This window comes from Bubalus kerabau, chromosome 3 (assembly GCF_029407905.1).
Source record: "Bubalus kerabau isolate K-KA32 ecotype Philippines breed swamp buffalo chromosome 3, PCC_UOA_SB_1v2, whole genome shotgun sequence".
Classification (NCBI taxonomy): domain Eukaryota; kingdom Metazoa; phylum Chordata; class Mammalia; order Artiodactyla; family Bovidae; genus Bubalus; species Bubalus kerabau.
In genome coordinates, this window is record NC_073626.1 from 54,820,153 (window position 1) to 54,835,434 (window position 15,282).

The 15,282-nt window shown below is 45.6% G+C and overlaps 1 protein-coding gene across 1 annotated transcript in view; it reads right to left on the reverse strand.

Moving 5' to 3' along the window:
* Positions 1-15,282, reverse strand: part of CYFIP1 (cytoplasmic FMR1 interacting protein 1) — a 107,800-nt gene that overhangs the window by 67,497 nt on the left and 25,021 nt on the right. The window contains 7 exon segments of the mRNA XM_055571830.1: positions 2,665-2,793; positions 2,879-2,975; positions 6,631-6,812; positions 7,654-7,755; positions 7,943-8,020; positions 8,590-8,679; positions 8,755-8,877. Of these exon segments, the coding sequence (XP_055427805.1) occupies positions 2,665-2,793; positions 2,879-2,975; positions 6,631-6,812; positions 7,654-7,755; positions 7,943-8,020; positions 8,590-8,679; positions 8,755-8,871 (795 nt within the window). The 5' untranslated portion in view covers positions 8,872-8,877.

Here is a 15,282-nt window from a genome sequence, read left to right on the forward strand (position 1 = left end):
GAGCAAGCTCCAGGAGCCGGTGATGAACAGGGAAGCCTGGCGTGCTGCAATCCATGGTGTCGCAGAGTTGAACACAACTGAGCGGCTGAACTGAACTTGCTTCTTTATAGCCTGGCATCAACTTTTCCTCCTTACTGATGTAACTTTGGTCTGGCATCCACTTCCAGTACAGTCCTGTCTCATCTACATTACAAACCTGCTCTGGTAAATATAAGCCTTCATCAGTAATTTCTCAAAGCATTTCAGGAAATTCCCAGGCAGCTACCCTATCTGCACTAGCTATCTCGCCATTTGCTTTTATGTGGTAAAGGCTGACTAGCCTTGAACTGATGAAACTAGCCACAGCTGGCATTAAAAGATGTACCCTCTGATTCTTTACTGTGGTTCTTTCTCCAGTCTTCACAAAGGCTTTTAGCTTTCTTTTGAATCAGCATTGAGTGGCTGACCCTGCGTCTACACACTGAGAAATTCCTCCATCTCCTCTATCATTTTTCTACACTTCTTCAACATTATTGTTGACATCACAGGCACAGCAAACTTCCACGTTTCATGATTTTGTCCTTCTTCTTTAGAATTGTGCTGTTAAGTCTTGTAGTCTATTTTGTCTGATATAAGTATCGCCACCCTAGCTTTCTTTCCACTTCCGTGAAATATCATTTTCTATCCCCTCACTTTCAGTCTATGTGTCTTTAGATCTAAAGTGAGTCTCCTGAAGGCAGCATACCTATGGGTCTTATTTTTTAACCCATTCAGCTACTGTATGTTTTCTATTGGAGCATTTAATCCACTCACATTTAAATTAATTATTGATAGGTACTTCCCTAAGTGGCTCAGCAGTAAAGAATCTGCCTGCCAATACAGGAGACACGGGTTCAATTTCTGTGTCAGAAAGATCCCCTGGTGAAGGAAACGGCAACCCATTCCAGTATTTTTGTCTGGGAATTCCCATGGACTGAAGAAGCCCACAGTCCATGGAGTGACAATGAATCAGAGACAATTAGCAACTAAACAACAACATGCTTATTGCCATTTTATTCATTGTTAAGTTCTTCAGTTTTTCATAGTTCCTTTTCATTCCTTTCTCCTCCTTTTGCTCTCTTCCCTTGTGATTTGATGAATATCTTTAGTGTTATGTTTAGATTTGTCTTTTTTGTGAATCTATTATAAATTTTTGGTTGTGGTTATCATGAGGTTGATATATAACAACCCATATATATGTATATATATGATTAAGTTACAATCTCTTAAGTTTGGACTCATTCTACTAACTGCATTTTTACTCCCCTACCAACGCTTAATGTTTTTTTACATCATAATTTATATCTTTTTTGTATCCCTTAACTATTTATTACGAATATAGGTGATTTTACTACTTCTGTCTTTTAACCTTGCTACAAGTGGATCTACTACTTTTACTATTTATCTTTTCCAATGAGATTTTTCTTTTTGTAATTTTAATATTTCTAGGCTTGGTAAAAAGTATTTTTAAAAGCCCCTCAGAAATTAATAGCTAGCCCTTCACATGAAGCCATTTTATGTGACTTCTTGTTTCCTCTTATGTGTATACACATCAGCTCCACCTCTTCTGAAGCACAATGCAATAATAAATGTGAATTTCCAAAAGCACCTATTGCCAGGGGGCTCTTGTACCAATAGGTGCAAACAGAATGTTTCCAATATCATAAAGCACTCCACTGGACAGTGCCCTTTTTCTCTGACCCCTCCATGCAGTTCTCCTACATGGAAGAAATCTTGGAGCTGGGCCCACTTGCTTTGGGCCAGCAGGACATCCAGCACAGGGTCCCACAGAGCTGCCCTCTATGAAGGTAGAGAGCAGAGTGAAGAGAATGGCAGAACCATCTCCTCAGAGCTACTCAGTTTTCCTGGGTTCTCTCCAATGTATATATTATTAAACTTTCATTTGATTTAAAAAAAAAAACTTCTCATTTTCCCAATGAAAAACCTCATTGAAAACCTCCCCAATGTGAAACAGAGTAATGATGAGGAATATGTTAAATGGCATGATTCTTGAACAATGAAAGTCCACTATAATCATGGTGACGTGCATGTGTGCTAAGTCATTTCAGTCATGACCTACTCTTTGCAATGCTATGGATTACTGTAGCATGCCAGGTTCCTCTATTCATGAGATTCTCCAGACAAGAATACTAGAGTGGGTTGCCATGCCTTCCTCCAGGGGCTCTTCCCAACCCAGAGATCAAACCCGCGTCTCTTATGTCTCCTGCACTGGCAGGCAGGTTTTTTACCACTAGAATAACCTGGGAAGCCCAATCATGGTGACATAGTATACTAAATTTCTAGAAACTACATCCCTGCCAAGTAAAATCTGGCATAATCTCTGCTACAAGAAGCTTTATGCTGAGAAAAGTCCTTGACCAAAACCTCCTTATTTACAAGCACCTTCTCCAGGGATGGGCATGAGATCTATCTGGCACTGGGCTCAAGCTTGGGACACACTCATGGGAATATGTCAAGGATTTGTAGTGCAATCTGCATGTAAGGTGGAAGATGCTGTATGTTCACACACACACACAAGCATGAGAGAAAAGGTTGGCAGAACAATCATCAAGTTCAGCCTATTCATGAAAAGAAGGCTGCCCCTTTCTCATGGTGCTGTTGGCAGTCTTCCCTCAACACACGTACTTTGAGCAGCATGTGTTTCTCACTGGGCGTCAGGTACATTCTATTCTCATAGTAATCCACACAGAGATTCACAATGTCTGCTAGGAGCTCTTCATAACCAGAAATCACTTCAAGCTGCTGCTGCAGAGACTGAAACACAGAGATCTATGTCACTGACCACTCTCTGCCCCTCAGCCCCCTGGCAATGTGCCCCATCAGCCAGAGTGTGAGTTACTTGTGTGATCTTGTTGTGGTTGGCCAGGAACATGGACAGATTCTGTGATTCCTGGATGGACTGTGGATCTGCCATTTTACGTAAAAACTGAGCAGCCCTATAAAACAGGGGGAAAAAAGGGTTAATCAACCAACATGCTTAATGACATTAAACAAAAAAAACAGCCTGGCAAAATCAAAATTACTTTACTACTGCCACAGTTATCTGTACAAATGTGCATCACAGATGCTGGTTTCAATTTCAGCCTCCTCCAGCTTCTCCCCTGAACTCCAGGTAAGTCTCTCTGCAACGTGGACAGCTCATGACCCCACTGTCCATAGCTGATGGACTTCCTCAGAGAAGTGGCAGCACCACTCACAGGTCTTCCTGAAGGGCACTGACACAATGGCCTCTCACATTGGCTCCCCATCGCCAAGTCTGAAAAAGGCTGACACTCCCTCCGTGAGTCCAGTGCTGAGTGACACGGATGGCCAGCACCGTTTAGGTTCTCTGTTGGGAAACCTTTGGGCAGCCAAACCTCCCACCAGTCAGGGACCACACCACACACAGTTCTGTGCCAAATCCTGCCTCCACCATCAATGTGCGGCTCCATCTTGGACAAACCTAAAGATCTGGTACCAAGTCTAACATGAGGAGTGGGTTTTCCCACACCATCAAGCAATATTCTAACACCAGCTGGGTGGCCTGCAATGAACTAAATTCTGACACTGCTGGAAGACAGCATCAGACCCCATGAGTAGGGCAATGTATGGGAAAAGAATGGGGCTTCCACGGCCTCTCCAATCACCACTCCACCAAACTTCCACATATTCACCAACCTAGAAGCTCTCCGAACCCTGTCCTTTGGGGTTTTTAATGGAAGATTCCTCATAGAAAAGTGTTTGAGTAGATTACTGATGCTGGCAATGGGTTCGACCTCTAACCCCTCTCTCCCCACTGAGGTCAGAAGGGTAGGACTAAAAGTTCCAACCCTCCAGTCCCGGGGCTGATTCCTCTGGTGACCAGCCCCATCCTGAGGGTACCTAGGGGCTTTCCAAAATCACACTAACATTACAAAAGAAACTTTATTGCTTTCATCACAGGAAATTCCAAGGGTTTTAGGAGTTGTGCCAGAAATGAGGATGAACATACACTTCTTGTTATATATCAATACATACCCCCTGAACTCTCCTGACTCTCACCATATCTGAAAAACAAGACCTATATGACCTATTCATGGGCTGACAAGGGAACGGTGGACACAGAAGGACCTGTATGCTGAGGTCCAACAATCCTGCACAACATGGGCTGAGTCTCTAGTTTTTACAGAGCAGTATGAAAGCACATAAGAGGACTCTGCACTTCTAAGGCTTCCCCAAAAAAGTTTAGGACCTGTCTGTACAACCTAGAACCTTGAGGGTTGTACTAAAGAAAAGCTTTCATGGCAAAGACTGGTAACCTATCCCAACTGTCATTTCCTTTCCTTCCTGCTTCAAAATAAACCCTGAATTTCTGTAGTGCAGCAACGAACCTCATCTCCACATTGGGATCAACTACTCAGCCATGAAAAATAAGGCAAAACTTTGTAAGGCACTTGAAAGTTTACTTATAAGAGATATTGTAGGGCCTTCAACTCTCCTTCCTTTCTGCTGACCTGAATGCAGAGATGACACCTGGAGCTCAACTAGCCATTCTGGGTTACAAGGCAACACATAAAGACAGCAGGAGCCCTGGTTCCTGAATGGTCGGGAATCCACTTAGCTGCAGGCCACCTACATCAGGACATTCCAGGTGAGAAATAAACTATAATCTTGCTTATTTCTGTAAGTTTTTTTTTTTTAATATATGCAGTAAAATAATATTAACTGGTACATTTACATTCTTTTTTAAAGAATGTATAGTGTCCACTTTATTGACTTGAGTGATTGTTGAAGCTGCCAGAATGGAAATTAAGAAGAAGAAAAAAAAAAAGAATGGAAATTAAGAAAAGGACCAAAAATAGCTATTTTTATTTTCCTTAAGCCTCACCATGACAATACGGGTTATCTGGAACTTACACTTAGAAGAAGTTGTAACTACCAGCTACATTCAAATAAAGTGTTTTTTGGTTATTTTTTTTTAATAAAAAGTGTTTTGAATGTTGACTGTGGTTGTAAGGGCTGGGGATGAGTAAGGGTTATTGTCTGGGAAAGTGAACCAACAGATTGTCCACAACAGAGATCACAGCAAGAGGATGCTGGAAGGATGAAGATTGCCTCAGCCATCTTCTGTGCTCAGGGGAGCCTGGGGGGCGGCAAAGATGGTGGGCAACTTCTGAAGGGGGTGCCCAGGGGCCCTCCAATGCCCTTCCACAGAGCAGTCCCATCTTTAAACTGTTTTCCAGACTGGGCTTTGAAATAAAGGTGCTACTGCTAAGAGAGAGAGAAAAGAAACCTTTTTAAAATGAAAAACCACTGGTGCTGTCTACCTCCCCATTCCTCTGATAGAGTCAGAAAGGCTGACAAAGCTGATCAAAAATCATGCAACAAGTGATTTGTGCCATCAGGAGCAGAAGCTATTCTCCTGGACTGGGCAGCTCAGAAGCCCCATGCTCCACCAAGAGTCCCACACACTTGAAATCCCCGAACACTGGCATCAAATGGAGACAACTCCAGACTCTCCTACTGGAGAGGAGTTAACAGAACCATTCAAAAGATGTTGTCATTCTGAAGATCTACGCGTGCATGCAGAGCCGACTCTTGGTGATGAATGGAACACCTGAACTTATTTCACATAAACAATAAGTTCATGTGAGATCTAGCTGGGAGATCTAGCTCCACCCCCATTGCTGACCCAAGCTCAGATCTGTTTCGTGCTGCATCTCAAGTTGACTTCATTTTAAAGACACAGCGATGGTTGCATGATTTTAGATGTGTATTAGGGTTCAGGGTAGGCTGCCCCCAAATATGCCACTGTGGCATACTGATTTATTCTGAATTAGTTACTTAAACAGCTGCAGCAAGTACATTCTGACCTCCTCTGTGCCCCTGAAAGCAGGAAAGAAACCTCCCACATGAAAGGTAACCTCCCTGTACCAGGAGGTCAGGAGGCGTCCTCATCACCAGAGGCTGTGTGAACAACGTTCCTACCTCCTCACTCACTGACCATGCCAACTCAAACTTCTCTGTCTTATCAATTCTTCACAGGTTACTTTTTCTTTGTTTAAAGGGTTACTTCTTTGGGTCTCATATCTTGGGACCCCCCCGCCATACTTATTAAATTAAATTTGTTTTGCTCTTATTAATTTCTGCTTTCTTAAAGGCAGTTCTCAGGCAAGAACCCACAAGGGCACAGGAGAAATTACTTTGCTTTCTCTACAAATGAAACCACAGCCTATTCAGATGCAAAGTAAATCTCTTGTAATTCACTTGCATAGCTAAGTTTCATTGTCTAACAAAGGAAACAGAAGTCAGCATCTCATTCCAGCCAACTTGTTTTAACAGTCTAGGGCACAGACTTTCCCTAGAGAGTTGGTTACAGGACAGCTGCTCTGATCTACCTGCCACCAACATACTCAGTCTTACAGACACACTGCTGTGACGTGCCCACCTAGACCAGACGCACAGGCTCACGGCAGCACATCATCCTCTAGGGTGATGGGAGCCCAGAGCCGCCTCCACATACAGGACCACAAGAATGCTTCGTGGGGCTCGTGATCTGTCTCAGGTCCAGAATGGCCCTTGTTGGTGCCGCACCCCCCACGCAGAGGCGCCCGGGGGCCCAGGCACGCTCACCTCTTGTAGGCTGAGTGGTCATTCTTCACACTGCACTTCATGTTCTTCAGCTCGTCCAGCACAGCAAACATGTTGATGAACTTGCCCAGGGTGATGAGGTAGGCCTCGGACACAAAGTCCTTCCTTCTCTCTGCATGGCACAGGCGCCTCACCTCCCCACAAAAACGCTCAATGGCATTTCTCTGTGCAGAGGAAGCAGGGACAAATACACTGCTTTCAGGGACGGGCCAAGCCCAGACTCAGCTCCAAGCACAGGGTCCAGACTCACATTACTCGCTGAGGAAATGCCCAACCAACAGGTGCGTATTTACAGCTCAGGTAAAGAGACATTTTCTAGAAAGTGATTTTCCACATGTCTTTGCTCTGTAACAATCATCGTCGATTTTGCACTTTACCAACTATGTCCCCAAAGTAAAAGAATTTTGTTGACTATTCCGGCAAAGTTACTGAGCAAAATGCTGCAAAAGAACATCTGTAAAGCAGATTGCTTTAGCTTTCAGAGTTGAAAAAGGGAGTGGGAGGATTTCCACGTGACAATTTTTTAAGATAAAACAAAAACTCATCATCTAAGGAATTGTATCTTCTCTGTTTGCTAAAGGAATCTATAATAAAAAACTCACACACATTTAAGTATGTCTTTAAAAATCCAGGAAGTCCCCTCCCGTAGCCACCCTGCCTAACCCAAGGGCCAGAAGGAGTCAAGACCAGGGTGAGGCCCACCAGAGCAGACAATGGGATGAAAACACATGAAAACCAGATGAATCGAAAGTACGAGCATACTGATAGAAAGCAGTCTTCGTGCAGGAAATACAAAGTCACTCTCAAGGGAAGGAGAGAAGTGAAACATAAAAGCAGCATTTATTCTGAAGCAGCCAGTCAAGCTTCAGCCTGTCAAAGGTTTAGTTCCCTTTGGCCTCAAAGCTGTTGTGACCATCTGAATTTACACGCAGTTTGTTTAGTCAGGACATGGTGCCAGCGCCCCACTCTCTGCACTAAACCCCTGGGATTATTTCACCGTTTTACCTGGAAGTACATAAAATTCATCAGTTTCGTGACCTCAGGCTCAAGGACCTCCACAGTTTTCTCATAAATTTCAACTCTGTTAGGCTGTTCGTTACATTTCACCTGGAAGTAAACAAGCATGACCGAGAGAGGCTTCAACCCAGAGAATGTGAGGAGTTGCTGGAGGAGGGCAGATCAGAGGTGGGGTGTGGTGTGATTGGGCAGGAAAGCCTGGAAGGGATGAGGCCTGGTTTGTCTGGAGTGGGGTGTGCCCAGTGGGGGTGGGGTGGGGTCTGGCTGGGACCGGCACCTGTGGGATGGCCCGAGAGCAGCTTCTCCAGGTGTACAGCATGACAGCATATTCTTGGCCTTCCTCCAGCATCTCATTCTGCAAGGGTACACCGGGCAAATCAAAGGCAAGCAGAACAGTCACAAATTGCTAACATATACAGCCATAAATCAGAGGGAGCAGCCGGGAAGCTGACTACAGCCTGAAAATATTTTTAAGATGCGTTAAAATGCTCACAAGGTTTGATCTAATAACTTCACTTGTACAAATCTAGCTGGGGAGAATAATTATATATTTAGGAAGATATTCATCATAGAACTTATTATAAGAAAGCAAGGCAAACTAAGTAAACATGCTTCATCTGGTGTAATGTAATGACATACCAAAATGTTCATTCAATTATTAGCATACATAGTTATAACAACAATGCAATTCACGTCTGTAATCTAAATCCCATATGGGTGTGTGGCTGGTATGCTTGACCACAAGTATAAACAAAGGAGAGTGGGCTTGCTGATGCTGACAAAGGTTTTCTCTGGGCCACAGAAGCCAGATTTTCAGAAAGAGCATGCACTGTTCTTAGTAATAGAATAATACCAAAAAAAAAAAAGACATTTGCCATTCAGATGTGTCAACCCCCTGCCCTCCCACTGAGGAAAACATGTTACCATGCTAGAATGGACGGTTGCTTGTTCAATGTATCTTGCAATGCCAGTAACAAATGCATTTCTGTCTTCAAAATTAGTGTTGAAATTTGGCTGGAAGGAAAAAGAAAACCATCACATGGAGGTCAGCATCACGGGTCACATGTCCTGCAGCTGTCCAGCACCCACCTGGTAGAGCAGTGAGGACGGTGGGGGCTCGATGCAGGGCTGCTGGTCAGGCAGAGGCAGCTCTTCCAAGAGGTCCACATTGGACAGTGCATCCTCCAGCGTCACTTGGGCCGCCATCCTGGCCTACGACCAAACACAAAGCCCCCTGTGCTGTCAGGAAGGGCATGACAGTCCCTCCAGGGTGGGGTACTTACAGTCCTGCTCCCCTGTGCCTTCTTCTTAGGGAGCTGGGGCTGGCAGAGGCATCTTAGACTGTCCCTGGGGCCTGGCATCTCTCTCGGGCCTCCTCAGCAGGGGAGTCACAACACAGCTGCTGCTGGTCATGGTATAGGGCACAAGGGCCAACACACGTGCCACGGCTTCCTGCCACCCTCCCACCTCAGGGCCATCATCCTGGAGGCCTCTCCGAGAGGGTCTGACAACCCCTTCACTGAGCTGGGGGCAGGAATAGTTCCTCCAGTACTACGTCTGTCCTCAGGAGGCCAGCACAGCCTCGGATGGGCAACAGTGCTTCCAACCAATGACGCTTCCCAGGGGCTTCCTCCAAGCAAGGCCACACGCTCCAGATGGAGATGCACAAAGCCAGTGCCCTGACTCCAAGAATACAGGACAGCCTGCACAGCCCAATAAGGTGAGGGCCTATGGCTAAGGAAAGGAAATAGGGAGAGGGCTCCTGGCAGAGGACTGAGAGCCTGAACTTTGTAACTGCCATAGAGAAGCACAGAAAAGGAGACGGACTTCATCTGATATATCTATGCTGGCTCCAGAAGGGAGGAGTCAACATACTCCAGCTTGCCTCCCGCTGAATGTTGCTGTGATCCTGCATGGGACTCAGGGAGCAACTCTAACTCCAGATGGACATGTGAAGCAGCCCTGACCCCAGCAGGATACGTGGGGCAGCTACATGGACAGCTATGTTCATTCTGAGATTGGAAATAACAGCAGGCAGGCTGGGCAAGAACACTGAAAGAAAAGGAAGAGGTACCCAGCTGCTCTACTTAGCACTGGGCACCAGACAGGCATGGGTGCGGAAGTATTTGGCGAGGCAGGTTTCCAAAGCCTCAGCATGCTGGCCAGAGGACCAAAAAGGGAACCCCAGGGCACTGGAAAGCCCCACGGACAATGTGGAGAGGAAGAAGCTTGGAAGACCAAGCCCACAAAGTTGGTCAGAAATGTCATCAGGCTCACCCTCAAGCTGCACATGCGTGGATCTGATCCTCACATCCCAAGCCCTGAGACCAGAGCCAGGTCCCAGACGGCCGTAGGAGGCACACACAGGACAGATCCAAAAGGCACTGCTGAGCTCCAAAGACAGGAGTGACACCGCACCGCAGTCCAGAGAGGACAGGTCAGAACTGTCGCTTAAATCAAAGCAGGTTGTTTGCCAGCTAAAACAAAAACAACATTTCCTAGGATTTCGACAAGACCCAGAGTCTCATACTATAATATCCAAAACATCCAGCTGCAATCCAAACTACTCAGTAAAGAACCAGTAACGTCTTAGCTCCTACAGGAAAAGATGAGCAACAGATATGCCAAAATAATACAGATGTTACAATTATCTACCAGACTTAAAGTACCTACTATAAAAATGCTCTAAACAAACATGGCACTCCTGAAGTGAACAAAAAAACTGAAAGTCACAAATAAATACATAAATAACCGAATGGAAAATTAGAACTAAAAAATACATCATCAAAAAATCTACAAACAATAAATGCTGGAGAGGATGTGGAGAAAAGGGAACTCTCTTGCACTGTTGGTGGGAATGTAAATTGATACAGCTACTATGAAAAAGAGTATGGAGAATCCTTAAAAAACTAGGAATAAAACTACTATATGGCCAAGCAATCCCACTACTGGGCATATACCCTGAGAAAATCATAATTTAAAAAGACACTTGTACCCCAATGTTCACAGCAACACTATTTACAATAGCTAGGACATGCAAGTGGCCTAGATGTCCATTGACAGATGAACAGATAAAGAAGCCGTGGTACATATACACAATGGAGTAATATTCAGCCATAAAAAGGAACAAATATGAATCAGTTGAACTGAGGTAGATGAGCCTAGAACCTATTATACAGAGTGAAGTAAGTCAGAAAAACAAATTATCATATATTAACACATATATATGGAATCTAGAAAGATGTTACTGATGAACCTATCTGGAGGGCAAGAATAGAGACACAGACATAGAGAACAGACTTGTGGAGATAGAGGGGAAGGACAGGGTGGAACAAATTGAGAGAAGAGCACTGCCACAGATACACTACCGTGTGAAGAGGAAGCTAGCGGGAAGCAGCTGCTCAGCACAGGCAGCTCCGCTGGGTGCTCCGTGATGACTTAGAGTGCTGCGTGGGGGTGGGGGGTGGCGGGGCAGTAGGAAGGCATGCATGTATACACATGGCTGATTCATGATGTTGTATTCCAGAAACCAATACAACACTGCAGGGCAATTACCCTCCAATTAAACATACATTTAAAAAATACAATAATGAAATTTAATGAACTCCCCACAGGAGCTTAAAAGCAGAGGAAAGATTCAGTGAATTTGAAAACAGAGCAACAGAAATAAGCTGAATTGAATGACAGAGGGAAAAAAAGATTGAAAAAAATGAAGAACCTTGAGGACCGAAAAAAATGAAGAACCTTGAGGACCTCTAGAACAAGAGAAAACTATCAAACACTGTCTCATAAAAATATAAGAACAAGAACAAAGTGTCTCAGCTGGATAAACAGTTGAAAACAAGACTGAAAACTTTGCAAATGTGTGTACAGATTCAAGAAGCTCAGCAGACCCCAAACAAGACAAACCTAAAGAAATCCCTACCCAGACAGATCACAGTCACACGGCTGAAAAATAAAGACAATGAAAAAATATCCTAAAAATAGCCTGACCAAAGTGGTTCATGACCTAGAGAACAATAATTTGTGAGAAATAAATTTCCACTGTTTATAAGCCAAAAAGAGAGAGACGGAGAATGGAGGGATCTAAGAGGAGTTAAATAATAAAATGCAGACCTAAACCCAAACATAATTAGGTTTATCACAATAAGCTGAAACATACCAATTAAAGACAGAGATTGTCAGAATGGATTTAAAAACTCCTGACCGAAGCCTATGCCAGCTGTAAGAAACTCCTTTCAGACATAATGACACAGGTAGCTGATAGTAAATGGGGAAAAGAGAAACCAAGCACGACCAGTCAAAGGAAGCGGGACTACTCAAGTGTCAGAGAGAGCTGGCTTCCAAGCAGGAAATGCCCAGGGATAAAGAGGGGGCGCACAACGGAAGATCATTCAGAAAGGAAACAACCACGCTCAGTGTGAATGACTAACGAGAGAGGGTCAAACCAGGCAAACCCCGGCAGCCCCGAAAGGAGAAGTAACTCCGCCCTGGAGACAGCGACAGCTCTCAGCCAGCAACGAGATCAGCAGGACTGCTGGGGAGGACAGACACCGAGGGAGCAGAGGCCTGAACTCCTCCCCCAGCCCGGCAACAGCACAAGATCCATTCTGCATGGTTCTCACCATCCACGTTAATGCTAAATATAGCAGATATTCTTCACAGCAATGAAAAAATCTCCCTTTCATTACCAACTTCCTTCTGTCATCACAACTTCCTATTCCACACACTCAGGAAAGGAGGACATCCAGGACAGGGGTGCACAGAGCCAAGTCTTCCTCCCGGTCACTGCCCTGCAGAGCCAGCGCAGGGGCCCCAGCGGTGCCCATCCAGGGCACCTCAAAGCTGACGGCCTCCAAGGAGCCAGGCTGCCCAACAAGGTCCCTGTGGTCCCACAGGGCTGCCTGGCCTTACCTCTGTGCCTCTCACCTCCACAGGTCAAGCCAACCACCCAGGAACAACCATGCAGCCCACATGACCAGTTGCCCTAGCTTTCCACTCAGTGCCCATGGGGCCTGCTTCCTCCCCACCCTCTGCCCAGGACAGGCCCGGATCACCCACTCACAGGAGAGGTGGTGCAAGAGAGCTGCAGAAAGGCTCTGTGACACGCTTGGGTCACACCCTAGGACAAATGTCAAATGTTCAACTTATTTCAAATCAGTGTTTAAGGACGTTTTTGTTTGCTGTAGTTTATATAACCAATGGAATATTATTTGGTCTTAATAAGGAAGGAAATTCTGACACATGCAACAACACAAATGAGCCCACAAGTCATGCTAACTGAAATAAGCCAGTCACAAATGGAAGAGCACTGCACGATTCCATTCAGAGGAGAGGAGCCAAACTCAGAGAAAAAGTAAAATGGTGGTTACCCAGGGGCTGGAGAAGAGGAGACTGGGGAATTACTGTCTAATGGGCACAGAGTTCCAGTTTGGGAAGATGGGAAAATTTCTGGAGATGGATGGTGGTGACGGTTACATGATAGTGTGAATGTTTAAAATGGTAAATTTTATGTTCTGCATAATTTACTACAATTAAAAATTAGAATAAAAAAATTATCAATATTTATGGCAGATAAATCAGAAAATAAAGAAAAAGTAAAGGAAATTATCCATAATCCTCTGATCCCTCACAGAAACAAGATGATATAAGTTATTCTGTAAGCTGCTTTTCCCTTCCAACTTCCATAAAAACACTGAAGTTGTTGAACATTCTCTCACAGCATCCTTTAATCTTTGTGTGAACTACCAGTCAAGGCTCTCTTATCACACACAGAGGCTCTTTCCTAACTGTTGCATTTTCTTCTCCGTGCTTTTCGAGCACAAGCACACTCTACAAACATCCAATTCCAGGGCCACGGGTGCCTCCATGACTCTCCAGCCTTGTGCTTCTTCCACAAAGAAGAAGCAGGTGTCTGCCTCATCTGTTCAGGAAACCTGAAACCGTCAGTTCTGAATTCAAGTCCCCAGTCTCCATCTCATGGGTTTCTTTGACACCTCGCAATTTCACCTCAAGATTCCGTTTAAATCCACTTACTTTTCTCCATTTCTAGCAGCCACTCCCTTGTCAGGGGTGGCCCACTGCCCCAGGAATAAAATCCACGCTCCCTGTCCCTGCTCCAGCCACCCCAAATCCAGAATCTTGCCAGCCTCGCCCCCTTCAGCCCACTGGGGTTTCCTCTCAGCAAAACACAGGGGCCTTGTGTGCCTGGCCACCCGCCGCCCTGGGACAGAGCCTCAACTGCACCTCAAGAGCTGACACGCCTTTGCAGCGCCAAAAGCCACAGTGCCAAAGCCCAAGAGTGTGACAAAAATAACACATCTGGAACACACTCAAAACCTCCCCTGCTGCCACGCAGGACTTCACAGTTTAACAACTCGATTACATTTCTGTCTCCCTTGGCTCAGCTCAAATGAGCTCAAATCCCCTCCATGGCTTGGGGCCTGGTCACAGCAGGATGGCATGTGACCACAGGCACAGAGGGAAGGCCATGTGAGGACACGGTGAGAAGGCGGCCGTCTGCAAGTCAAGGAGAGGCACCTCGGAGGGAACCAGCCCTGCTCACACCTTCATCTCAGACTTCTAGCCTCCAGAGCTAGGATAGAATACTTTTCTATTGCCTAAGCTGCTTGCCAACAAAGGTCCGTCTAGTCAAGGCTATGGTTTTTCCAGGAGTCATGTATGGATGTGAGAGCTGGACTATAAAGAAAGCTGAGCACCAAAGAATTGATGCTTTTGAACTGTGTTGTTGGAGAGTCCCTTGGACTGCAAAGATATCAAACCAATCCATCCTAAAGGAAAACAGTACTGAATATTCATTGGAAGGACTGATGTTGAAGCTGAAACTCCGATACTTTGGCCACCTGATGCGGAGAGTTGACTCATTTGAAAAGACCCTGAAGCTGGGAAAGATTGAGGGCAGGAGGAGAAGGGGACGACAGAGGATGAGATGGTTGGATGGCATCACCAACTCAATGGACATGGGTTTGGGTAGGCTCCAGGAGTTGGTGATGGACAAGGAGGCCTGGCGTGCTACAGTTCATGGGGTCGCAAAGAGTCAGACACGACTGAGTGACTGAACTGAACTGAAAGCTGCCTGGGGTATGGTTTTGTTCCAGTTGGGCTTCTCAGGTGGCACTAGTGGTAAAAAAAACAAAAAACAAAACTCGCCTGACAACACAGGAGACATAAGAGGTGGCAGTGGGGGGGAGGGGAGGTGACCCCTAGCTTGGGAAGATCCCACTCCAGTACTCTTGCCTGGAGAATCCCACAGACAGGAGAGCCTGGCGGGCTATAGTCCATAGGGTCACAAAGAGTTGGACACGACTGAAGCAACTTAGCACACATACAGCCTGAGCAGACTAACACAGCTAAGACTGAGTAGAGCAGAATTGCCCAGACAGGGTACCTACCCCCTTGTGCTGACTGGCCACTAAAACCACCCTCATGCTGGCATTTTTCTGATACATATATACTTGATGCACAAAAAGCAGACTGCTGGGAGCAAAACAAAGACTACCTGACCCACCAGAGCCTCAGTCTCACAGCCCAGCATCAGCACCCCCAGTCTGTGACCCGCCCCTCCCACCCCCAGCTCGCCCCCCACCCATCGCATCC